This window comes from Abramis brama (assembly GCF_963993115.1).
Source record: "Abramis brama genome assembly, chromosome: 5".
In the NCBI taxonomy this organism is placed as follows: Eukaryota; Metazoa; Chordata; class Actinopteri; order Cypriniformes; family Leuciscidae; genus Abramis; species Abramis brama.
This window is the reverse complement of record NC_139967.1, coordinates 47,345,415-47,373,120: the sequence shown is the minus strand read 5'-3', so window position 1 is coordinate 47,373,120 and position 27,706 is coordinate 47,345,415. Positions and strand designations below refer to the sequence as shown.

The window sequence follows — 27,706 nt, the reverse complement described above, 5'->3', positions numbered from 1 at the left end:
CAGTGCAGAAATGTTCTCTGGCGTCTGAATATCAATAATTATCGAAAAAAAGTGGAAATTTCGATTCACGGTCGCTAAGGGGCGCCAAAACGTACGTTGTGGGAGGGGCCTATTTTACTAAAATGGCTATAACTCCCGATGTAAATGAGGTATCTTCACCAAACTTGGTACACATGTGTATGAGTTCAATCTGGGGTCACAGTAAAAAAATCGCGACGATTGGCCTCATGGTGGCGCTATAAAATGAAAAAAACATAAAACAGGCTATAACCACCTGACCGTTAGTCCGATTGACTTGAAAATTGGTATGCAGTGTCTTGGTCCAAGGTGCCATGTATGTGTATGAGGACATTGGCGTATCTCAAAAAACATGGCCGCCATCGGCCAATGAAGTTTGAGCACCTATTAGACAAGGTTAACGGAGGCCGATCGGAACGAAACTCAATGGGCATGTTCGGCTCATGGCCCTAGAGGTCTGTAAGAATTTTGAAAGAAATCGGCCACTAGTTGGCGCTAATGAGTTTTATGGCTCTGTAATCACGTGGTGTTACACTTATCATCACAAAATGCATATCATTTGATAGATCTGCTTATGCTGAACAACTTTGCCTCTAGAACCATTGCTGTCAATCAAACAGTTTATTAATTATTCACGAATATGTTAAAAACCTACTTTTGCGAACTAGTCCCTGTTTTTTTGCCCGATCGGAACCAAACGAGTCTAGGACAATTCTCTGGACTCTCTAGATCAATAATTATCAAAAAAAGTTGAACTTTTGCATTTTTCGCATGGGTATAATTGTGTCATAAAGAAAATGGACGTGGCAAAATGCAATCAAAAGCCTATAAATTCTAAACAAAAACTCAGAACATCACGATAATTGGTCAGCATATGTGTCGTACCATGCTAAAGAAGCATGGAAATTTTTATGGAGATCGGACCAAAGGTGGCGCTATAACTGTTAAAAAGCTTTAAAACCATATATTTCCTATGGTAAATTGCCTGTATTGCCTGTGAATGGTCTTTTCCATCTATAATCATAATGTTCATATAATAATGTTCAAAACCAGTGCAGTGCAATTCTCTGGACTCTCTAGATCAATAATTATCAGAAAAAGTATGACTTCTTCATTTGGATGGCTATAATAGTGTCACTTCAATATGTGGCCATTACCAAGTGTCCCCAAAAGCCTATATCTCTTTAATGAATGTTCAAACCTTCTTAAAAACAAGTCAGAACATGTGAAATATCTCTCTGAACATGCATGAAAATTTTCAGACAGATCTGACAAAATTTGCCTCTATAACAGTTAAAAAGGTGAAAATGATATGAATTAATGGCATGTTAAGCCAATAAGTGGTATTTTACTGCCCCCTGCTGTTTAAAATAGTAATTTTGTCATATTGGTATTGGTATCAGCCATGGTAAATCATGATAAACTATGGTAAGTGTGTGTGTGTGTGTGTGTGTGTGTGTAAGCATGCATTGAATTAACATGGAAAAACTGGTTTGCTTTAGTGCAGAAAACTGGTTTAAAGTGAAAGTGAGCCAATAAGTGGTCTTCTAGTGCCCTCTGCTGGCCATTCTACTTAATAATGAAATATTTTACATGTGCTTTTGCATTCATACTTGGACACACACTAAAAATCACGTATATAACTAACTATTATAACACAATAATATTTTGTCAGTGTTCATCACCTCATTTGCACTGACACTTCACATAATTGCTAGTAATGTGGTTAATCATGCTAGAAACATTGTAAATCATAGTAAATAATACTGAAATGAGGTGTATCAAGGTAAATCATGCTAGAATCCTAATAAATCATTCTGGAACATGGTATATGATAGTAAATCATGCTAGAATCATATTAAATAATTCTTGAATGTGGCAAATCGTTGTGGGAGGAGCCTATTTTACTCAAATGGCTATAACTCAAGAAGTAAATGAGATATCTTCACCAAAATCAGTACACATGTGTATGGGTTCAATTTGAGGTCACAATAAACAATTTTATGGAGATCGGACCATAGGTGGCGCTATAACTGTTAAAAAGCTTTAAAACCATATATATCCCATGGCAATTTGCCTGTATTGGCTGTAAATGGTCTTTTCCATCTATTATGTCAGTGGTTACATGCTTGCTAAATAAATCTTAATGACTTTTGATGCTTTTTTGCTTAAATGCCTTAAAGGCCTTAACTGCTTGAACCCCGATAAATGCTGCTTGCAGCTTTAATTAGGGGTTCAAGCACGAAGTGCTGAAACCCTATTGTAATTGTACTGATTTTTATTATTATTATTATTATTATTATTATTTTCCCCTTAAACGCATCGTGCAGACCAAACCGTAAGAGCTGGAACCTTGAAACTTGGCCAAATGGTAGTCCTCAATTTGGGGAGAACCTATAAAAGTATGACCCCGATTGGCCCATAGGTGGCGCTATAGCAACCAAAAGCGCAAAACTGCTCATAACTACTAGACCGTATGTCGTAGACTCAAGTGTCTTATATCATTGGAAAGCTGGACGCCTGACGAACAAAACGTATATCTCCGATTTCATTTCCGCCATGATAGATTTTCCGCCATTTTGAATTTTGTCAAAAACCTACTTTTGCGAACTAGTCCTAGGTTTTTCGCCCGATCGGAACCAATCCAGTGCAGAAATGTTCTCTTGAGTCTGAATATCAAAAACTATCGAAAAAAAGTTGAAATTTCGATTCACGGACGCTAAGGGGCGCCAAAACGTACGTCGTGGGCAGGGCCTATTTTACTAAAATGGCTATAACTCCAGAAGTAAATGAGGTATCTTCACCAAACTTGGTACACATGTGTAAGAGGTCAATCTGAGGTCACAGTAAAAAAACCGCGGCGATTGGCCACATGGTGGCGCTATAACATGAAAAAAACATAAAACAGGCTATAACCACCTGACCGTTAGTCCGATTGACTTGAAAATTGGTATGCAGTGTCTTGGTCCAAGGTGCCATGTATGTGTATGAGGACATTGGCGTATCTCAAAAAACATGGCCGCCATCGGCCAATGAAATTTGAGCACCTATTAGACAAGGTTAACGGAGGCCGATCGGAACGAAACTCGATGGGCATGTTCGACTCAAGGCCCTAGAGGTCTGTAAGAATTTTGAAAGAAATCGGCCACTAGTTGGCGCTAACGAGTTTTATGGCTCTGTAATCACGTGGTGTTACAAATATCCACACAATATGCATATCATTTGATAGATCTCCTCATCCTGAACAACTTTGCCTCAAGAACCATTGCTGTCAATCAAACCGTTCATTAAATATTCGCAAACATGTTAAAAACCTACTTTTGCGAACTAGTCCTAGGTTTTTCGCCCGATCGGAACCAGACCAGTCTAGGACAATTCTCTGGACTCTCTAGATCAAAAACTATCAAAAAAAAGTTGAACTTTTGCATTTGGATGGCTCTAATAGGGTCATTTATAAAATGGGCGTGTCAAAATACATTAAAAAGCCTATAAATCCTAAATAAAAACTCAGAACTTCACAAAAAGTGGTCAGCATATGTGACATAACATCATTAACAAGCATGAAAAATTCTATGGAGATCGGACGATAGGTGGCGCTATAACTGTTAAAAAGCTTTAAAATCATATATTTCCTATGGTAAACTGCCTGTATTGGCTGTAAATGGTCTTTTCCATCTCTGATCATATAATTTTCATATCATAATGTTCAAAACTAGTGCAATACAATTCTCTGGACTCACTAGATCAATAATTGTCAGAAAAAGTTGAACTACTTCATTTGGATAGCTATAATAGGTTCACTTCAAAATCTGGCCTTTACCAAGTGTCCCCGAAAGCCTATATCTCTTTAATCAATGCTCAGACCTTCTTAAAAACAAGTCAGAACGTGTGAAATATCACCCTGAACAAGCATGAAAATTTTCAGACAGATCGGACAAAATTTGCCTCTATAACAGTTAAAAAGGTGAAAATGATATGAATTAATGGCATGTTAAGCCAATAAGTGGTATTTTACTGCCCCCCGCTGTTTAAAATAGTCATTTTCTCATATTGGTATTGGTATCAGCCATGGTAAATCATGATAAATGATGGTGTGTGTGTGTGTGTGTGTGTGTGTGTGTGTGTGTGTGTGTGTGTGTGTGTGTGTGTGTGTGTGTGTGTGGTACAAATATAACAAAGGTTTTATTTTCCAACATGAAAACAAACATAACAGAGTGCTAGTGCACAAACAATAACCGACAATGATAATGGATGAGAGGGGAACTTAAATACACAGATCAAGACAAGGACAACAGGTGACGGTTATGATGATGAGGAGCAGGTGATGATGAGGAGGGTGATGAGGAGCAGGTGCAGGTGATGACGACAGATAGTGAATGTGATGAAGACAGAAGGTGAATGTGATGAAGGTGAATGTGACACCAATATCACTAAAACATTTGTGTGTGTGTGTGTGTGTGTGTGTGTGTGTGTGTGTGTGTGTGTGTGTGTGTGTGTGTGTGTAGCATTATTGTGTGTAGCATATGTAGCAAGTATGCATTATTGAGTTAACATGGAAACACTGGTTTGCTTTAGTGCAGAAAACTGGTCAAAATCATGAGGTTTAAAGTGAAAGTGAGCCAATAAGTGGTCTTCTACTGCCCTCTGCTGGCCATTCTACTTATTAATTAAATTTTTCCACATGTGCTTGCATTTATACTTGAATACACACTAAAAATCACTTATATAGCAATAACTATTATAACACAATCATATTTTGTCAGTGTTAATCACTTTATTTGCACTGACACTTCAAATAATTGCTAGTAATGTGGTAAATCATGGTAAATCATGGTTAACTATGCTGTGTGTGTGTGTCTGTGTGTGTGTGTGTGTGTGTGTGTGTGTGTGTGTGTGTGTGTGTGTGTGTGTGTGTGTGTGTGTGTGTGTAAGCATGCATTGAGTTAACATGGATAAACTGGTTTGCTTTAGTGCAGAAAACTGGTTTAAAGTGAAAGTGAGCCAATAAGTGGTCTTCTACTGCCCTCTGCTGGCCATTCTACTTATTAATGAAATATTTCAACATGTGCTTGCATTCATACTTGAATACACACTAAAAAAATCACTTATATAGCAATAACTTTTATAACACAATCATATTTTGTCAGTGTTAATCACTTTATTTGCACTGACACTTCAAATAATTGCTAGTAATGTGATAAATCAGGCTAGAAACATGGTAAATCAAAGTAAATAATACTAGATTGTCGTTTATCTCCTGGTAAATAATACTAGAACGTGGTATATCATGGTAAATCATGGTTAACTAAACTGTGTGTGTATGTGTGTGTGTGTGTGTGTGTGTGTGTGTGTGTGTAAGCATGCATTGAGTTAACATGGAAAAACTGGTTTGCTTTAGTGCAGAAAACTGGTTTAAAGTGAAAGTGAGCCAATAAGTGGTCTTCTAGTGCCCTCTGCTGGCCATTCTACTCAATAATGAAATATTTTAAGTCAAGTCAAGTCAAGTCAAGTATATTTGTATAGCGCTTTTCACAATACAGATTGTATCAAAGCAGCTTCACAGTATTAAATTAAAATAATACAACAAGGTTTGTTTCTAGTGGAATTTATTGATAAAATCAAATTAGATATCCCCAGAATATCCCCAACTGAGCAAGCCAAAGGCAACAGTGGCAAGGAACCGAAAAACTCCATCAAGTGACCTAATAGTGTCCTAAAACTCCATCAGGTGACCCAATGGAGAAAAAAAAAACCTTGGGAGAACCCAGGCTCAGTCGGGGGCCAGTTCTCCTCTGGCGTTTATTAACTAGAGGCCGGATTGTAATTTGAACTGTAAGATTAAAAATATTATATGAATGCCTGGCTGAAGAGATGCGACTTTAATCTAGTTTTAAACTGGGAGAGCGAGTCTGAGCAACGAACAGTATCAGGAAGGCTATTCCAGAGTTTTGGAGCTTTTACATGTGCTTTTGCATTCATACTTGGACACACACTAAAAATCACGTATATAACTAACTATTATAACACAATAATATTTTGTCAGTGTTCATCACCTCATTTGCACTGACACTTCACATAATTGCTAGTAATGTGGTTAATCATGCTAGAAACATTGTAAATCATAGTAAATAATACTGAAATGAGGTGTATCAAGGTAAATCATGCTAGAATCCTAATAAATCATTCTGGAACATGGTATATGATAGTAAATCATGCTAGAATCATATTAAATAATTCTAGAATGTGGCAAATCGTTGTGGGAGGAGCCTATTTTACTCAAATGGCTATAACTCAAGAAGTAAATGAGATATCTTCACCAAACTCAGTACACATGTGTATGGGTTCAATTTGAGGTCACAGTAAACAATTTTATGGAGATCGGACCATAGGTGGCGCTATAACTGTTAAAAAGCTTTAAAACCATATATATCCCATGGCAAATTGCCTGTATTGGCTGTAAATGGTCTTTTCCATCTATTATGTCAGTGGTTACATGCTTGCTAAATAAATCTTAATAACTTTTGATGCTTTTGTGCTTAAATGCCTTAAAGGCCTTAACTGCTTGAACCCCGATAAATGCTGCTTGCAGCTTTAATTATTATTATTATTCCGCCGTAAAACGCATCGTGCAGCCTAAACCGTAAGTGCTAGAGACTTGAAACCTGGCCAGAAGGTAGTACAAAAATCGAGGAGAGGTTCAGAGAATATGAGCTAGATTGGCCAATAGGTGGCGCTACAGTGCAAAAAACAAAAAAATTGCATATTTTTGCTTAAATCTCATCAACCCTTTGTCACAGACTCAAGTGTCTTATATCTTTGGAATCCTTGGGTCAAGCCGAACAAAAAAGGCCTCAAGGATTTCATTTCCGGTATGCAAATTTTTCCGCCATTTTGGATTTTGTCCAAAACCTACTTTTGCGAACTAGTCCCTGGTTTTTCGCCCGATCGGAACCAAACCAGTGCAGAAATATTCACAGGAGTCTGAATATCAATAATTATCGAAAAAAAGTTAAAATTTCGATCCACGGTTGCTAAGGGGCATCAAAACGTTCGCAGGAGGCGGAGCTAATTATACAAAAATGGCTATAACTCGTGAACGAAATGAGATATTTTCACCAAACTCGGTACACATATGTATGAGCTCAAGTTGAGGTCACAGTAAAAAAATCGCGGTGATTGGCCTCATGGTGGCGCTATAATATGAAAAAAACATAAAACAGGCTATAACCACCTGACCGTTAGTCCGATTGACTTGAAAATTGGTATGCAGTGTCTTGGTCCAAGGTGCCATGTATGTCTATGAGGACATTGGTGTATCTCAAAAAACATGGCCGCTATCGGCCAATGAAGTTTGAGCACCTATTAGACAAGGTTAACGGAGGCCGATCGGAACAAAACTCAGTGGGCATGTTCGGCTCAAGCCCCTAGAGGTCTGTAAGAATTTTGAAAGAAATCGGCCACTAGTTGGCGCTAACGAGTTTTATGGCTCTGTAATCACGTGGTGTTACACTTATCGTCACAAAATGCATATCATATGATAGATCTGCTCATGCTGAACAACTTTGCCTCTAGAACCATTGCTGTCAATCAAACAGTTCATTAAATATTCATGAATATGTTAAAAACCTACTTTTGCGAACTAGTCCTAGGTTTTTTGCCCGATCGGAACCAGACCAGTCTAGGACAATTCTCTGGACTCTCTAGATCAATAATTATCAAAAAAAAGTTGAACTTTTGCATTTGGATGGCTGTAATAGGGTAATTTATAAAATGGGCGTGTCAAAATACATTAAAAAGCCTATAAATCCTAAATAAAAACTCAGAACTTCACAAAAATTGGTCAGCATATGTGACATAACATCATTAACAAGCATGAAAAATTCTATGGAGATCGGACGATAGGTGGCGCTATAACTGTTAAAAAGCTTTAAAATCATATATTTCCTATGGTAAACTGCCTGTATTGGCTGTAAATGGTCTTTTCCATCTCTGATCATATAATTTTCATATCATAATGTTAAAAAACTAGTGCAATACAATTCTCTGGACTCACTAGATCAATAATTGTCAGAAAGTTGAACTACTTCATTTGGATAGCTATAATAGGTTCACTTCAAAATCTCGCCTTTACCAAGTGTCCCCGAAAGCCTATATCTCTTTAATCAATGCTCAGACCTTCTTAAAAACAAGTCAGAACGTGTGAAATATCACCCTGAACAAGCATGAAAATTTTCAGACAGATCGGACAAAATTTGCCTCTATAACAGTTAAAAAGGTGAAAATGATATGAATTAATGGCATGTTAAGCCAATAAGTGGTATTTTACTGCCCCCTGCTGTTTAAAATAGTCATTTTCTCATATTGGTATTGGTATCAGCCATGGTAAATCATGATAAATGATGGTGTGTGTGTGTGTGTGTGTGTGTGTGTGTGTGTGTGTGTGTGGTACAAATATAACAAAGGTTTTATTTTCCAACATGAAAACAAACATAACAGAGTGCTAGTGCACAAACAATAACCGACAATGATAATGGATGAGAGGGGAACTTAAATACACAGATCAAGACAAGGACAACAGGTGACGGTTATGATGATGAGGAGCAGGTGATGATGAGGAGGGTGATGAGGAGCAGGTGCAGGTGATGACGACAGATGGTGAATGTGATGAAGACAGAAGGTGAATGTGATGAAGGTGAATGTGACACCAATATCACTGAAACATTTGTGTGTGTGTGTGTGTGTGTGTGTGTGTGTGTGTGTGTGTGTGTGTGTAGCATTATTGTGTGTAGCATATGTAGCAAGTATGCATTATTGAGTTAACATGGAAACACTGGTTTGCTTTAGTGCAGAAAACTGGTCAAAATCATGAGGTTTAAAGTGAAAGTGAGCCAATAAGTGGTCTTCTACTGCCCTCTGCTGGCCATTCTACTTATTAATTAAATTTTTCCACATGTGCTTGCATTTATACTTGAATACACACTAAAAATCACTTATATAGCAATAACTATTATAACACAATCATATTTTGTCAGTGTTAATCACTTTATTTGCACTGACACTTCAAATAATTGCTAGTAATGTGGTAAATCATGGTTAACTATGCTGTGTGTGTGTGTGTGTGTGTGTGTGTGTGTGTGTGTAAGCATGCATTGAGTTAACATGGATAAATTGGTTTGCTTTAGTGCAGAAAACTGGTTTAAAGTGAAAGTGAGCCAATAAGTGGTCTTCTACTGCCCTCTGCAGGCCATTCTACTTATTAATGAAATATTTCAACATGTGCTTGCATTCATACTTGAATACACACTAAAAAAATCACTTATATAGCAATAACCATTATAACACAATCATATTTTGTCAGTGTTAATCACTTTATTTGCACTGACACTTCAAATAATTGCTAGTAATGTGATAAATCAGGCTAGAAACATGGTAAATCAAAGTAAATAATACTAGATTGTCGTTTATCTCCTGGTAAATAATACTAGAACGTGGTATATCATGGTAAATCATGGTTAACTATGCTGTGTGTGTGTGTGTGTGTGTGTGTGTGTAAGCATGCATTGAGTTAACATGGAAAAACTGGTTTGCTTTAGTGCAGAAAACTGGTTTAAAGTGAAAGTGAGCCAATAAGTGGTCTTCTAGTGCCCTCTGCTGGCCATTCTACTTAATAATGAAATATTTTACATGTGCTTTTGCATTCATACTTGGACACACACACAAAAATCACGTATATAACTAACTATTATAACACAATAATATTTTGTCAGTGTTCATCACCTCATTTGCACTGACACTTCACATAATTGCTAGTAATGTGGTTAATCATGCTAGAAACATTGTAAATCATAGTAAATAATACTGAAATGAGGTGTATCAAGGTAAATCATGCTAGAATCCTAATAAATCATTCTGGAACATGGTATATGATAGTAAATCATGCTAGAATCATATTAAATAATTCTAGAATGTGGCAAATCGTTGTGGGAGGAGCCTATTTTACTCAAATGGCTATAACTCAAGAAGTAAATGAGATATCTTCACCAAACTCAGTACACATGTGTATGGGTTCAATTTGAGGTCACAGTAAACAATTTTATGGAGATCGGACCATAGGTGGCGCTATAACTGTTAAAAAGCTTTAAAACCATATATATCCCATGGCAAATTGCCTATATTGGCTGTAAATGGTCTTTTCCATCTATTATGTCAGTGGTTACATGCTTCCTAAATCAATCTTAATAACTTTTGATGCTTTTGTGCTTAAATGCCTTAAAGGCCTTAACTGCTTGAACCCCGATAAATGCTGCTTGCAGCTTTAATTATTATTATTTTTCTTCTGCCGTAAAACGCATCGTGCAGCCCAAACCGTAAATGCTAGAGACTTGAAACTTTGCCAGATGGTAGTACAAAAATCGAGGAGAGGTTATCAAAATATGACCCCGATTGGCCCATAGGTGGCGCTACAGTGCAAAAAACAAAAAAAAATCACATTTTTGCTTAAATCTCATTAACCGTTTGTCACAGACTCAAGTGTCTTATATCATTGGAATCCTTGGGTCAAGCCGAACAAAAAAGGCCTCAAGGATTTCATTTCCGGTATGCAAATTTTCCGCCATTTTGAATTATGTCCAAAACCTACTTTTGCGAACTAGTCCCTGGTTTTGTGTCCGATCGGAACCAAACCAGTGCAGAAATGTTCTCTGGAGTCAGAATATCAATAATTATCGAAAAAAAGTTGAAATTTCGATTGACGGTCGCTAAGAGGCGCCAAAATGTTTGAAGAAGGCGGAGCCTATTTTACTAAAATGGCTATAACTCCAGAAGTAAATGAGGTATCTTCACCAAACTCGGTACACATGTGTAAGAGGTCAATCTGAGGTCATAGTAAAAAGATTGCGGCGATTGGCCACATGGTGGCGCTATAACATGAAAAAAACATAAATCAGGCTGTAACCACCTGACCGTTAGTCCGATTGACTTGAAAATTGGTATGCAGTGTCTTGGTCCAAGCTGTCATGTATATCTATGAGGACATTGGTGTATCTCGAAAAACATGGCCGCCATCGGCCAATGAAGTTTGAGCACCTATTAGACAAGGTTAACGGAGGCCAATCAGAACGAAACTCAGTGGGCATGTTCGGCTCAAGCCCCTAGAGGTCTGTAAGAATTTTGAAAGAAATCGGCCACTAGTTGGCGCTAACGAGTTTAATGGCTCTGTAATCACGTGGTGTTACACTTATTGTCACAAAATGCATATCATTTGATAGATCTGCTCATGCTGAACAACTTTGCCTCAAGAACTATTGCTGTCAATCAAACCGTTCATTAAATATTCGTAATTATGTTAAAAACCTACTTTTGCGAACTAGTCCTAGGTTTTTCGCCCGATCGGAACCAAACAAGTCTAGGACAATTCTATGGACTCTCTAGATAAATAATTATCAAAAAAAAGTTGAACTTTAGCATTTTTCGCATGGGTATATTGGGTCATAAAGAAAATGGGCGTGGCACAATGCACTCAAAAGCCTATAAATCCTAAACGAAAACTCAGAACTTCACAAAAATTGGTGAGCATATGTGCCATAACATTGTAAACAAGCGTGCAAAGTTTCATGGAGATCGGACAATAGGTGGCGCTATAACTGTTAAAAAGCTTGCCTGTATTGGCTGTAAATGGACTTTTCCATCTATTATTTCAGTGGTTAAAAGCTTTCTAAATAAATCTTAATGTCTTAAATGCTTATGTGCTTAAAGGCCTTAAATGCTTGAACCCCGATAAATGCTGCTTGCAGCTTTAATTATTATTATTATTATTATTATTATTCCGCCGTAAAACGCATCGTGCAGCCCAAACCGTAAGAGCTGGAACTTTGAAACTTTGACAGATGGTAGTACAAAAATCGAGGAAAGGTTCAGAGATTATGACCCCGATTGGCCCATAGGTGGCGCTATAACAACCAAAAGCGCGAAACTGCTCATAACTCCTAGACCGTATGTCGTAGACTCAAGTGTCTTATATCATTGGAAAGCTGGACGCCTGACGAACAAAACGTATATCTCCGATTTCATTTCCGCCATGATAGATTTTCCGCCATTTTGAATTTTGTCAAAAATCTACTTTTGCGAACTAGTCCCTGTTTTTTTGCCCGATTGGAACCAAACTAGTGCAGAAATGTTCTCTGGAGACTGAATATCAATAATTATCGAAAAAAAGTGGAAATTTCGATTCACGGTCGCTAAGGGGCGCCAAAACGTACGTTGTGGGAGGGGCCTATTTTACTAAAATGGCTATAACTCCCGATGTAAATGAGGTATCTTCACCAAACTTGGTACACATGTGTATGAGCTTACTCTGGGGTCACAGTAAAAAAATCGCGACGATTGGCCTCATGGTGGCGCTATAAAATGAAAAAAACATAAAACAGGCTATAACCACCTGACCGTTAGTCCGATTGACTTGAAAATTGGTATGCAGTGTCTTGGTCCAAGGTGCCATGTATGTGTATGAGGACATTGGCGTATCTCAAAAAACATGGCCGCCATCGGCCAACGAAGTTTGAGCACCTATTAGACAAAGTTAACGGAGGCCGATCGGAACGAAACTCAATGGGCATGTTCGGCTCATGGCCCTAAAGGTCTGTAAGAATTTTGAAAGAAATCGGCCACTAGTTGGCGCTAACGAGTTTTACGGCTCTGTAATCACGTGGTGTTACAAATATCCACACAATATGCATATCATTTGATAGATCTCCTCATCCTGAACAACTTTGCCTCAAGAACCATTGCTGTCAATCAAACTGTTCATTAATTATTCATTAATATGTTAAAAACCTACTTTTGCGAACTAGTCCTAGGTTTTTTGCCCGATCGGAACCAGACCAGTCTAGGACAATTCTCTGGACTCTCTAGATCAATAATTATCAAAAAAAAGTTGAACTTTTGCATTTGGATGGCTGTAATAGGGTAATTTATAAAATGGGCGTGTCAAAATACATTAAAAAGCCTATAAATCCTAAATAAAAACTCAGAACTTCACAAAAATTGGTCAGCATATGTGACATAACATCATTAACAAGCATGAAAAATTCTATGGAGATCGGACGATAGGTGGCGCTATAACTGTTAAAAAGCTTTAAAATCATATATTTCCTATGGTAAACTGCCTGTATTGGCTGTAAATGGTCTTTTCCATCTCTGATCATATAATTTTCATATCATAATGTTCAAAACTAGTGCAATACAATTCTCTGGACTCACTAGATCAATAATTGTCAGAAAAAGTTGAACTACTTCATTTGGATAGCTATAATAGGTTCACTTCAAAATCTGGCCTTTACCAAGTGTCCCCGAAAGCCTATATCTCTTTAATCAATGCTCAGACCTTCTTAAAAACAAGTCAGAACGTGTGAAATATCACCCTGAACAAGCATGAAAATTTTCAGACAGATCGGACAAAATTTGCCTCTATAACAGTTAAAAAGGTGAAAATGATATGAATTAATGGCATGTTAAGCCAATAAGTGGTATTTTACTGCCCCCTGCTGTTTAAAATAGTCATTTTCTCATATTGGTATTGGTATCAGCCATGGTAAATCATGATAAATGATGGTGTGTGTGTGTGTGTGTGTGTGTGTGTGTGTGTGTGTGTGTGTGTGTGTGTGTGTGTGTGTGTGAGTGTGTGTGTGTGTGTGTGGTACAAATATAACAAAGGTTTTATTTTCCAACATGAAAACAAACATAACAGAGTGCTAGTGCACAAACAATAACCGACAATGATAATGGATGAGAGGGGAACTTAAATACACAGATCAAGACAAGGACAACAGGTGACGGTTATGATGATGAGGAGCAGGTGATGATGAGGAGGGTGATGAGGAGCAGGTGCAGGTGATGACGACAGATGGTGAATGTGATGAAGACAGAAGGTGAATGTGATGAAGGTGAATGTGACACCAATATCACTGAAACATTTGTGTGTGTGTGTGTGTGTGTGTGTGTGTGTGTGTGTGTGTGTGTGTGTGTAGCATTATTGTGTGTAGCATATGTAGCAAGTATGCATTATTGAGTTAACATGGAAACACTGGTTTGCTTTAGTGCAGAAAACTGGTCAAAATCATGAGGTTTAAAGTGAAAGTGAGCCAATAAGTGGTCTTCTACTGCCCTCTGCTGGCCATTCTACTTATTAATTAAATTTTTCCACATGTGCTTGCATTTATACTTGAATACACACTAAAAATCACTTATATAGCAATAACTATTATAACACAATCATATTTTGTCAGTGTTAATCACTTTATTTGCACTGACACTTCAAATAATTGCTAGTAATGTGGTAAATCATGGTAAATCATGGTTAACTATGCTGTGTGTGTGTGTGTGTGTGTGTGTGTGTGTGTGTGTGTGTAAGCATGCATTGAGTTAACATGGATAAACTGGTTTGCTTTAGTGCAGAAAACTGGTTTAAAGTGAAAGTGAGCCAATAAGTGGTCTTCTACTGCCCTCTGCTGGCCATTCTACTTATTAATGAAATATTTCAACATGTGCTTGCATTCATACTTGAATACACACTAAAAAAATCACTTATATAGCAATAACTATTATAACACAATCATATTTTGTCAGTGTTAATCACTTTATTTGCACTGACACTTCAAATAATTGCTAGTAATGTGATAAATCAGGCTAGAAACATGGTAAATCAAAGTAAATAATACTAGATTGTCGTTTATCTCCTGGTAAATAATACTAGAACGTGGTATATCATGGTAAATCATGGTTAACTATGCTGTGTGTGTGTGTGTGTGTGTGTGTGTGTGTGTGTGTGTGTGTGTGTGTGTGTGTGTGTGTAAGCATGCATTGAGTTAACATGGAAAAACTGGTTTGCTTTAGTGCAGAAAACTGGTTTAAAGTGAAAGTGAGCCAATAAGTGGTCTTCTAGTGCCCTCTGCTGGCCATTCTACTTAATAATGAAATATTTTACATGTGCTTTTGCATTCATACTTGGACACACACTAAAAATCACGTATATAACTAACTATTATAACACAATAATATTTTGTCAGTGTTCATCACCTCATTTGCACTGACACTTCACATAATTGCTAGTAATGTGGTTAATCATGCTAGAAACATTGTAAATCATAGTAAATAATACTGAAATGAGGTGTATCAAGGTAAATCATGCTAGAATCCTAATAAATCATTCTGGAACATGGTATATGATAGTAAATCATGCTAGAATCATATTAAATAATTCTAGAATGTGGCAAATCGTTGTGGGAGGAGCCTATTTTACTCAAATGGCTATAACTCAAGAAGTAAATGAGATATCTTCACCAAACTCAGTACACATGTGTATGGGTTCAATTTGAGGTCACAGTAAACAATTTTATGGAGATCGGACCATAGGTGGCGCTATAACTGTTAAAAAGCTTTAAAACCATATATATCCCATGGCAAATTGCCTGTATTGGCTGTAAATGGTCTTTTCCATCTATTATGTCAGTGGTTACATGCTTGCTAAATAAATCTTAATAACTTTTGATGCTTTTGTGCTTAAATGCCTTAAAGGCCTTAACTGCTTGAACCCCGATAAATGCTGCTTGCAGCTTTAATTATTATTATTATTTTCCCCTAAAACGCATCGTGCAGCCCAAACCGTAAATGCTGGAGACTTGAAACTCAGCCAAATGGTAGTCCTCAATTTGGGGAGAACCTATCAAAGTATGACCACGATTGGTCAATAGGTGGCGCTATAGCAAGCAAAAGTATGAAATCAGCCATAACTCCTAGACGGTTTGTCATAGAATCAAGTGTCTTATATCACTGTAATCCTTGGCTCAAGACGGTCAAAACGTATATCTCCGATTTCATTTCCGCCTGGGAAAATTTTCCGCCATTTTGAATTTTCTCAAAAACCTACTTTTGCGAACTAGTCCTAGGTTTTTCGTCCGATTGGAACCAAACCAGTGCAGAAATGTTCTCTGGAGTCTGAATATCAATAATTATCGAAAAAAAGTTGAAATTTCGATTCACGGTCGCTAGGGGGCGCCAAAACGTACGTTGTGGGAGGAGCTTATTTTACTAAAACGGCTATAACTCGAGAAATAAATGAGGTATCTTCACCAAACTCGGTACACATGTATAATAGTTCAATTTGAGGTCACAGTAAAAAAATCGCGACGATTGAACAGTAGGTGGCGCTATAACTTGAAAAAAACATGAAAAGGGCTATAACCACCTGACCGTTTGTCCGATTGACTTGAAAATTGGTATCCAGTGTCTTGGTCCAAGGTGCCATGTATGCCTATGAGGACATTGACATATCTCAAAAAACATGGCCGCCATCGGCCAATGAAGTTTGAGCACCTATTAGACAAGATTAACGGAGGCTGATCGGAACGAAACTCGATGGGCATGTTCGACTCATGGCCCAAGAGGTCTGTAAGAATTTTGAAAGAAATCGGCCACTAGTTGGCGCTAACGAGTTTTTTCGGCTCTGTAATCACGTGGTGTTGCATACATCCACACAATATGCATATCAGTTGATAGATCTCCTCATACTGAACAACTTTGCCTCAAGAACCATTGCTGTCAATCAAACCGTTCATTTAAGATTCGCAAACATGTTCAAAACCTACTTTTGCGAACTAGTCCCTGGTTTTCCGCCCGATCGGAACCAAACCAGTCTAGGACAATTCTCTGAACTCTCTAGATCAATAATTATCAAAAAAAAGTTGAACTTTTGCATTTGGATGGCTGTAATAGGGTCATTTATAAAATGGGCGTGGCAAAATTCACTAAAAAGCCTATAAATCCTAAATGAAAACTCAAAACTTCACAAAAATTGGTGAGCATATGTCACATAACATCATTAACAAGCATGCCAAATTTTATGGACATCGGACCAAAGGTGGCACTATAACTGTTAAAAAGCTTTAAAACCACATATTTCCTATGGTAAATTGCCTGTATTGGCTGTAAATGGACTTTTCAATCTATTATTTCAGTGGTTAAAAGCTTTCTAAATAAATCTTAATGTCTTAAATGCTTATGTGCTTAAAGGCCTTAAATGCTTGAACCCCGATAAATGCTGCTTGCAGCTTTAATTAGGGGTTCAAGCACGAAGTGCTGAAACCCTATTGTAATTGTACTGATTTTTAGGGGTTCAAGCACGAAGTGCTGAAACCCTATTGTAATTGTACTGATTTTTATTATTAGGGGTTCAAGCACGAAGTGCTGAAACCCTATTGTAATCGTCCTGATTTTTATTATTATTATTTTTCCGCCATAAAACGCATCGTGCAGCCCAAACCGTAAGACCTAGAGACTTGAAACTTTGCCAGATGGTAGTACTATTGCTCGCTACTCAGATACACGGACTCAGCCCAATCGGCCCATAGGTGGCGCTATAGCAATCAAAAGCGCAAAACTGCTCAGAACTCCCAGACCGTAAGGCGTAGCTTCAAGTGTCTTATATCATTGAAATCCAGAGCTCCTGAAGAAAAAAACGTATATCTCCGATTTCATTTCCACCATGATAGATTTTTCGCCATTTTGAATTTTGTCAAAAACCTACTTTTGCGAACTAGTCCCTGGTTTTTCGCCCGATCGGAACCAAACCAGTGCGGAATTGTTCTCTGGAGTCTGAAGATCAATAATTATTGAAAAAAAGTTGAAATTTCGATTAATGGTCGCTAGGGGGTGCAAAATTAACGTTGTGGGAGGAGCCTATTTTACTAAAATGGCTATAACTCAAGAAGTAATTAAGTAAACTTCACCAAACTTGGAACACATGTGTAAGAGGTCAATCTGAGGTCACAGTAAAAAAATTGCGTCGATTGGCCACATGGTGGCGCTATAAAACAAATAAAAACATATAGACAACTGACCGTTTTTCCGAATGACTTGAAATTTGGTATGCAGTGTCTTGGCCCAAGGGGCCATGTATGTCTAAAAGGATATTGGCGTATCTCGAAAAACATGGCTGCCATTGGCCAATGAGGTTTGAGCATCGTTAACGAAGTCCGATCGGAGCGAAACTCGATGGGCATGTTCGGCTCAAGCCCCTAGAGGTCTGTAAGAATTTTGAAAGAAATCGGCCACTAGTTGGCGCTAACGAGTTTTAAGGCTCTGTAATCACGTGGTGTTACACTTATCATCACAAAATGCATATCATTTGATAGATCTGCTCATGCTGAACAACTTTGCCTCAAGAACCATCACTGTCAATCAAACTGTTCATTAAATATTCATGAATATGTTAAAAACCTACTTTTGCGAACTAGTCCCTGGTTTTTCGCCCGATCAGAACCAGACCAGTCTAGGACAATTCTCTGGACTCTCTAGATCAATAATTATCGAAAAAAAGTTGAACTTTTGCATTTTTCGCATGGGTATAATTGGGTCATAAAGAAAATGGGCGTGGCAAAATGCACTCAAAAGCCTATAAATCCTAAACGAAAACTCAGAACTTCACGAAAATTGGTGAGCATATGTGCCACAACATCATTAACAAGCATGCAAAATATCATGGAGATCGGACTATAGGTGGCGCTATAACTGTTAAAAAGCTTGCCTGTATTGGCTGTAAATGGACTTTTCCATCTATTATTTCAGTGGTTAAAAGCTTTCTAAACAAATCTTAATGTCTTAAATGCTTATGTGCTTAAAGGCCTTAAATGCTTGAACCCCGATAAATGCTGCTTGCAGCTTTAATTATTATTATTATTATTATTATTTTCCCCTAAAACGCATCGTGCAGACCAAACCGTAAGAGCTGGAACCTTGAAACTTGGCCAAATGGTAGTCCTCAATTTGGGGAGAACCTATCAAAGTATGACCCCGATTGGCCCATAGGTGGCGCTATAGCAACCAAAAGCGCGAAACTGCTCATAACTACTAGACCGTATGACGTAGACTCAAGTGTGTTATATCATTGGAAAGCTGGATGCCTGACGAACAAAACGTATATCTCCGATTTCATTTCCGCCATGATAGATTTTCCGCCATTTTGAATTTTGTCAAAAACATACTTTTGCGAACTAGTCCTAGGTTTTTCGCCCGATCGGAACCAAACCAGTGCAGAAATGTTCTCTAGAGTCTGTTTATCAAAAACTATCGAAAAAAAGTTGAAATTTCGACTCACGGACGGTAAGGGGCGCCAAAACGTACGTTGTGGGAGGGGCCTATTTTACTAAAATGGCTATAACTCCAGAAATAAATGAGGTATCTTCACCAAACTTGGTACACATGTGTAAGAGGTCAATCTGAGGTCACAGTAAAAAAACCGCGGCAATTGGCCACATGGTGGCGCTATAACATGAAAAAAACATAAAACAGGCTATAACCACCTGACCATTAGTCCGATTGACTTGAAAATTGGCATGCAGTGTCTTGGTCCAAGGTGCCATGTATGTGTATGAGGACATTGGCGTATCTCGAAAAACATGGCCGCCATCGGCCAATGAAGTTTGAGCACCTATTAGACAAGGTTAACGGAGGCCGATCGGAACGAAACTCGATGGGCATGTTCGACTCAAGGCCATAGAGGTCTGTAACAATTTTGAAAGAAATCGGCCACTAGTTGGCGCTAACGAGTTTTACAGCTCTGTAATCACGTGGTGTTACAAATATCCACACAATATGCATATCATTTGATAGATCTCCTCATCCTGAACAACTTTGCCTCAAGGACCATTGCTGTCAATCAAACCGTTCATTAAATATTCGCAAACATGTTAAAAACCTACTTTTGCGAACTAGTCCTAGGTTTTTTGCACGATTGGAACCAGACCAGTCTAGGACAATTCTCTGGACTCTCTAGATCAAAAACTATCAAAAAAAAGTTGAACTTTTGCATTTGGATGGCTGTAATAGGGTCATTTATAAAATGGGCGTAGCAAAATACACTAAAAAGCCTATAAATCCTAAATGAAAACTCAGAACCTCACAAAAATTGGTGAGCATATGTGACATAACATCATTAACAAGCATACCAAATTTTATGGAGATCGGACTATAGGTGGCGCTATAACTGTTAAAAAGCTTTAAAACCATATATTTCCTATGGTACATTGCCTGTATTGGCTGTAAATGGTCTTTTCCATCTATTATGTCAGTGGTTACATGCTTGCTAAATAAAACCTGATAACTTTTGATGCTTTTGTGCTTAAAAACCCTTAAAGGCCTTAATAGCTTGAACCCCGATAAATGCTGCTTGCAGCTTTAATTATTATTATTATTTTTCTTCTGCCGTAAAACGCATCGTGCAGCCCAAACCGTAAATGCTAGAGACTTGAAACTTTGCCAGATGGTAGTACAAAAATCGAGGAGAGGTTATCAAAATATGACCCCGATTGGCCCATAGGTGGCGCTACAGTGCAAAAAACAAAAAAAAATCACATTTTTGCTTAAATCTCATTAACCGTTTGTCACAGACTCAAGTGTCTTATATCATTGGAATCCTTGGGTCAAGCCGAACAAAAAAGGCCTCAAGGATTTCATTTCCGGTATGCAAATTTTCCGCCATTTTGAATTATGTCCAAAACCTACTTTTGCGAACTAGTCCCTGGTTTTGTGTCCGATCGGAACCAAACCAGTGCAGAAATGTTCTCTGGAGTCAGACTATCAATAATTATCGAAAAAAAGTTGAAATTTCGATTGACGGTCGCTAAGAGGCGCCAAAATATTTGAAGAAGGCGGAGCCTATTTTACTAAAATGGCTATAACTCCAGAAGTAAATGAGGTATCTTCACCAAACTCGGTACACCTGTGTAAGAAGTCAATCTGAGGTCACAGTAAAAAGATTGCGGCGATTGGCCACATGGTGGCGCTATAACATGAAAAAAACATAAATAAGGCTGTAACCACCTGACCGTTAGTCCGATTGACTTGAAAATTGGTATGCAGTGTCTTGGTCCAAGCTGTCATGTATATCTATGAGGACATTGGTGTATCTCAAAAAACATGGCCGCCATCGGCCAATAAAATTTGAGCACCTATTAGACAAGGTTAACGGAGGCTGATCGGAACAAAACTCAGTGGGCATGTTCGACTCATGGCCCTAGAGGTCTGTAAGAATTTTGAAAGAAATCGGCCACTAGTTGGCGCTAACGAGTTTTATGGCTCTGTAATCACGTGGTGTTACACTTATCATCACAAAATGCATATCATTTGATAGATCTGCTCATGCTGAACAACTTTGCCTCTAGAACCATTGCTGTCAATCAAACAGTTTATTAATTATTCACGAATATGTTAAAAACCTACTTTTGCGAACTAGTCCCTGGTTTTTCGCCCGATCGGAACCAGACCAGTCTAGGACAATTCTCTGGACTCTCTAGATCAATAATTATCAAAAAAAAGTAAAAATTTTGCTTTTGGTTGGCTAGAAGAGGATCATTTATAAAATAGGCTTGTCCAAATACACTCAAACGTCTATAAAGCCTAAATAAAAACTCAGAACTTCACAAAAATTGATGGGCATATGTGAAATAACATGCTAAAGAAGCATGGAAATTTTTATGGAGATCGGACCATAGGTGGCGCTATAACTGTTAAAAAGCTTTGAAAACCATATATTTCCTATGGTAAATTTCCTGTATTGGCTGTAAATGGACTTTTCCATCTATTATTTCAGTGGTTAAAAGCTTTCTAAATAAATCTTAATGTCTTAAATGCTTATGTGCTTAAAGGCCTTACATGCTTGAACCCCGATAAATGCTGCTTGCAGCTTTAATTATTATTATTATTATTATTATTCTTCTCCGCTAAAACGCATCGTGCAGCCCAAACCGTAAGTGCTGGAGACTTGAAACTTTGTCAGATGGTAGTACAAAAATCGAGGAAAGGTTCAGAGAGTATGACCCCGATTGGCCCATAGGTGGCGCTATAGCGACCAAACGCGCGAAACTGGTCATAACTCCTAGACCGTATGTCCTAGACTCAAGTGTCTTATATCAATGGAATCCAGACCTCATGGCGAACAAAACGTATATCTCCGATTTTATTTCCGGTATGCAAATTTTTCCGCCATTTTGAATTTTGTCAAAAACCTACTTTTGCAAACTAGTCCTAGGTTTTTCGCCCGATCGGAACCAAACCAGTGCAGAAATGTTCTCTGGAGTCTGAAGATCAATAATTATCGAAAAAACGTCGATATTTCGATTCAAAGTCGCTAGGGGGCTCAAAATGAACGTTGTGGGAGGAGCCTATTTTACTAAAATGGCTATAACTCAAAAAGTAAATGAGATAGCTTCACCAAACTTGGTACACATATGTAGGAGTTCAATCTGGGGTCACAGTAAAAAAATCACAACGATTAAACACTAGGTGGCGCTATAACATGAAAGAAACATGAAAAGGGCTATAACCACCTGACTGTTAGTCTGATTGACTTGAAAATTGGTATGCAGTGTCTTGGTCCAAGGTGCCATGTATGTCTATGAGGACATTGACGTATCTCAAAAAACATGGCCGCCATTGGCCAATGAAGTCGAGCACCTATTAGACAAGGTTAACGGAGGCCGATTGGAACGAAACTCGGTGGGCATGTTCGACTCATGGCCCTAGAGGTCTGTAAAATTTTTGAAAGAAATCGGCCACTAGTTGGCGCTAACGAGTTTTATGGCTCTGTAATCACGTGGTGTTACACTTATAGTCACATTATGCATATCATTTGATAGATCTACTCATGCTGAACAACTTTGCCTCAAGAACCATTGCTGTCAATCAAACCGTTCATTAAATATTCGTGAACATGTTAAAAACCTACTTTTGCGAACTAGTCCTAGGTTTTTCGCCCGATCGGAACCAGACCAGTCTAGGGCAATTCTCTGGACTCTCTAGATCAATAATTATCGAAAAAAAGAAGAAAATTTTGCTTTTGTTTGGCTATAACATGATCATTTAGAAAATGGGCGTGTCAAAATACACTCAAACGTTTATAAATCATAAATAAAAACTCAGAACTTTACAAAAATTGATGAGCACATGTGACATAACATGCTAAAGAAGCATGGGAATTTTTATGGAGATTGGACCATAGGTGGCGCTATAACTGTTAAAAAGCTTTAAAACAATATATATTCTATGGTAAATTGCCTGTATTGGCTGTAAATGGTGTTTTCCATTTATGATCTTATAATTTTCAAATCATAATATTCAAATCTAGTGCAGTACAATTCTCTGGACTCTCTAGATCAATAATTATCAGAAAAAGTATAACTTCTTCATTTGGATGGCTATAATAGGGTCACTTTAATATGTAGCCTTGACCAAGTGTCCCCAAAAGCCTATATCTTTTAAATATCTTTCAGATCTAGTCAGAACATGTTACTCTTAACAAGCATGAAAAATTTCAGACAGATCGGACAAAATTTGCCTCTATAACAGTTAAAAAGGTAAAAATGATATAACATGGCATATTAAGCCAATAAGTGGTATTGTACTGCCCCCTGCTGTCATTTCATCATACTACGCCCTAATATTGTTATATAATTCATATTTATACTTTATAAAATCATTATTTTAACATTTACAATCACATTTTGTCAAAATGCATCTATTGGAGTGTTACTATTGACAATTGTTTTACATTTAGAAAACGAAAGTAAAACCTTGTCCGCCATTTAGGCCACGCCCCCCCAGTACAAATTCACTCATAACTCGAAAACGGAAAGTGGCCGCGCGCTCAAATTTTGATGGTAAGGACCTCTCCGGGCTCTTGATCGAAACGTAGCGTCGCGGGCCTCGGGAGCGCGCCCCCCCCACGGAACGCTAGTCCGCGGGACCCCCGACTTTGAACGGCCGTAACTCCCGAACCAGATCACCCCGAACCTTGTGTGAGGGCTCATTGGAAAGGGCCCATCCTTGGCTAGCTTCGATTCAAATGTGGTGTAATTTGCCCTCGGCATTCCAGAGAAAACTGCTCCAAAAGACATGCCTTTGAATGGTCATAGCTCCCGGCCCCAATCGCCCAAAAACACTGTGATGGTCTCATTCAACAGGGCTCCTCAAGCACTATCTATGCTCTGAGGTTTAGAATTTTTCGCCATCTGGTTCCCGAGATATAAGTGAAAAAACTAATTCCCATTCATTCACTTCAATTGTAAGATGGAGGCTGTAATTCCACTGTTGTCAACTAGAGGGAGCAGCAGTATTAGACATAGTATTAATCTTTTTATCAGCTTTCAGCTTTGGCCAACAAGCAAATGCTTAAAGCTATTTATTAGGGGTTCAAGCACGAAGTGCTGAAACCCTATTGTAATCGTCCTGATTTTTATTATTATTATTTTTCCGCCATAAAACGCATCGTGCAGCCCAAACCGTAAGACCTAGAGACTTGAAACTTTGCCAGATGGTAGTACTATTGCTCGCTACTCAGATACACGGACTCAGCCCAATCGGCCCATAGGTGGCGCTATAGCAATCAAAAGCGCAAAACTGCTCAGAACTCCCAGACCGTAAGGCGTAGCTTCAAGTGTCTTATATCATTGTAATCCAGAGCTCCTGAAGAAAAAAACGTATATCTCCGATTTCATTTCCGCCATGATAGATTTTTCGCCATTTTGAATTTTGTCAAAAACCTACTTTTGCGAACTAGTCCCTGGTTTTTCGCCCGATCGGAACCAAACCAGTGCGGAATTGTTCTCTGGAGTCTGAAGATCAATAATTATCGAAAAAAAGTTGAAATTTCGATTAATGGTCGCTAGGGGGTGCAAAATTAACGTTGTGGGAGGAGCCTATTTTACTAAAATGGCTATAACTCAAGAAGTAATTAAGTAAACTTCACCAAACTTGGAACACATGTGTAAGAGGTCAATCTGAGGTCACAGTAAAAAAATTGCGTCGATTGGCCACATGGTGGCGCTATAAAACAAATAAAAACATATAGACAACTGACCGTTTTTCCGAATGACTTGAAATTTGGTATGCAGTGTCTTGGCCCAAGGGGCCATGTATGTCTAAAAGGATATTGGCGTATCTCGAAAAACATGGCTGCCATTGGCCAATGAGGTTTGAGCATCGTTAACGAAGTCCGATCGGAGCGAAACTCGATGGGCATGTTCGGCTCAAGCCCCTAGAGGTCTGTAAGAATTTTGAAAGAAATCGGCCACTAGTTGGCGCTAACGAGTTTTAAGGCTCTGTAATCACGTGGTGTTACACTTATCATCACAAAATGCATATCATTTGATAGATCTGCTCATGCTGAACAACTTTGCCTCAAGAACTATTGCTGTCAATCAAACCGTTCATTTAATATTCGCAAACATGTTAAACACCTACTTTTGCGAACTAGTCCTAGGTTTTTCGCCCGATCAGAACCAGACCAGTCTAGGACAATTCTCTGGACTCTCTAGATCAATAATTATCAAAAAAAAGTTGAACTTTAGCATTTGGATGGCTGTAATAGGGTCATTTATAAAATGGGCGTGGCAAAATACACTAAAAAGCCTATAAATCCTAAATGAAAACTCAAAACTTCACAAAAATTGGTGAGCATATGTCACATAACATCATTAACAAGCATGCCAAATTTTATGGACATCGGACCAAAGGTGGCACTATAACTGTTAAAAAGCTTTAAAACCATGTATTTCCTATGGTACATTGCCTGTATTGGCTGTAAATGGTGTTTTCCATCTATTATGTCATTGGTTAAATGCTTGCTAAATAAAACTTGATAACTTTTGATGCTATTGTGCTTAAATGCCCTCAAAGGCCTTAATAGCTTGAACCCCGATAAATGCTGCTTGCAGCTTTAATTAGGGGTTCAAGCACGAAGTGCTGAAACCCTATTGTAATTGTACTGATTTTTATTATTATTAGGGGTTCAAGCACGAAGTGCTGAAACCCTATTGTAATTGTGCTGATTTTTATTATTTTTCTTCTGCCGTAAAACGCATCGTGCAGCCTAAACCGTAAGTGCTGGAGACTTGAAACTTTGCCAAATGGTAGTACAAAAATCGAGGAGAGGTTCAGAGAGTATGACTCCGATTGGCCCATAGGTGGCGCTATAGCGACCAAAAGCGCGAAACTGCTCATAACTCCTAGACCATATGTCGTAGACTCAAGTGTCTTATATCATTGGAAAGCTGGAACCCTGAAGAACAAAACGTATATCTCCGATTTCATTTCCGGTATGCAAATTTTTCCGCCATTTTGAATTTTGTCAAAAACCTACTTTTGCGAACTAGTCCTAGGTTTTTCGTCCGATCGGAACCAAACCAGTGCAGAAATGTTCTCTCGAGTCTGAATATCAATAATTATCGAAAAAAAGTTTAAATTTCGATTCACAGTCGCTAGGGGGCGCAAAACTAATGTTGTGGGAGGAGCCTATTTTACTAAAAGGGCTATAACTCAAGATGTAAATGAGGTATCTTCACCAAACTCGGTCCACATGTGTAGGAGTTCAATCTTGGGTCACAGTAAAAAAATCGCGACGATTAAACTCTAGGTGGCGCTATAACATGAAAAAAACATGAAAAGGGCTATGACGACCTGACCGTTAGTCCGATTGACTTGAAAATTGGTATGCAGTGTCTTGGTCCAAGGTGCCTTGTATGTCTATGAGGACATTGGCGTATCTCAAAAAACATGGCCGCCATCGGCCAATGAAATTTGAGCACCTATTAGACAAGGTTAACGGAGGCTGATCGGAACAAAACTCGGTAGGCATGTTCGACTCATGGCCCTAGAGGTCTGTAAGAATTTTGAAAGAAATCGGCCACTAGTTGGCGCTAACGAGTTTTACAGCTCCGTAATCACGTGGTGTTACAAATATCCACACAATATGCATATCATTTGATAGACCTTCTCATGGAGAACAACTTTGCCTCAAGAACCATTGCTGTCAATCAAACCGTTAATTAAATATTCGTAATTATGTTAAAAACCTACTTTTGCGAACTAGTCCCTGGTTTTTCGCCCGATCGGAACCAAACGAGTCTAAGACAATTCTATGGACTCTCTAGATAAATAATTATCAAAAAAAAGTCGAACTTTTGCATTTTTCGCATGGGTATATTGGGTCATAAAGAAAATGGGCGTGGCAAAATGCACTCAAAAGCCTATAAATCCTAAACGAAAACACAGAACTTCACAAAAATTGATGCACATATTTGTCATAACATGCTAAAGAAGCCTGGAAATTTGTATGGAGATCGGACCAAAGGTGGCGCTATAACTGTTAAAACGCTTTAAAACCATATATTTCCTATGGTAAATTGCCTGTATTGGCTGTGAATGGTCTTTTCCTAGGAAAAATTCCTATTCCTATCTATGTTCATATAATTCTCATATAATAATGTTCATGACTCTTAACCCTCTGAGGTCTGAGCTGTTTTCTGGGCCCTGGAGGTGTTCTGACATGCTCTGACATTTCTGGTTATTTCTGTTACTTGTGACATTTTCATGGCTAAAGTCTAATTACACTGTATTCAGCACAAACTCTGCTACAATAATATATCAGCAGCATGTATGTAAAAGTTTGTAGTTTTGAGATAATGACATTTATGCGTGGTTTTTGAAAATACAAAAAAAAAATCTCACTGAAATAAGGCCATGAAACCCATACTGATTATTTCTTCACAAGACTTTTGAAAATTGTATGACGTAGCCTAGAATATTTGCTGCAAAACTATGTGAAAATCACCCTGACTGCTCATTCAGATAAGACAATATATTG

General features: G+C 38.2%; 1 protein-coding gene across 1 annotated transcript in view; it reads right to left on the bottom strand.

Annotated features, from left to right (window-relative positions):
* LOC311083804 (ribonuclease inhibitor-like) overlaps positions 1-26,867 on the bottom strand; it is a gene marked incomplete at its 5' end in the record, with an annotated part of 74,174 nt that extends 47,307 nt beyond the window's left edge. The window contains one exon of the mRNA XM_084115547.1: positions 26,833-26,867. Within this exon, the coding sequence (XP_083971673.1) occupies positions 26,833-26,867 (35 nt within the window). The remainder of the gene's footprint in view (positions 1-26,832) is intronic.
* Between the last annotated feature and the right edge of the window lie 839 nt (positions 26,868-27,706).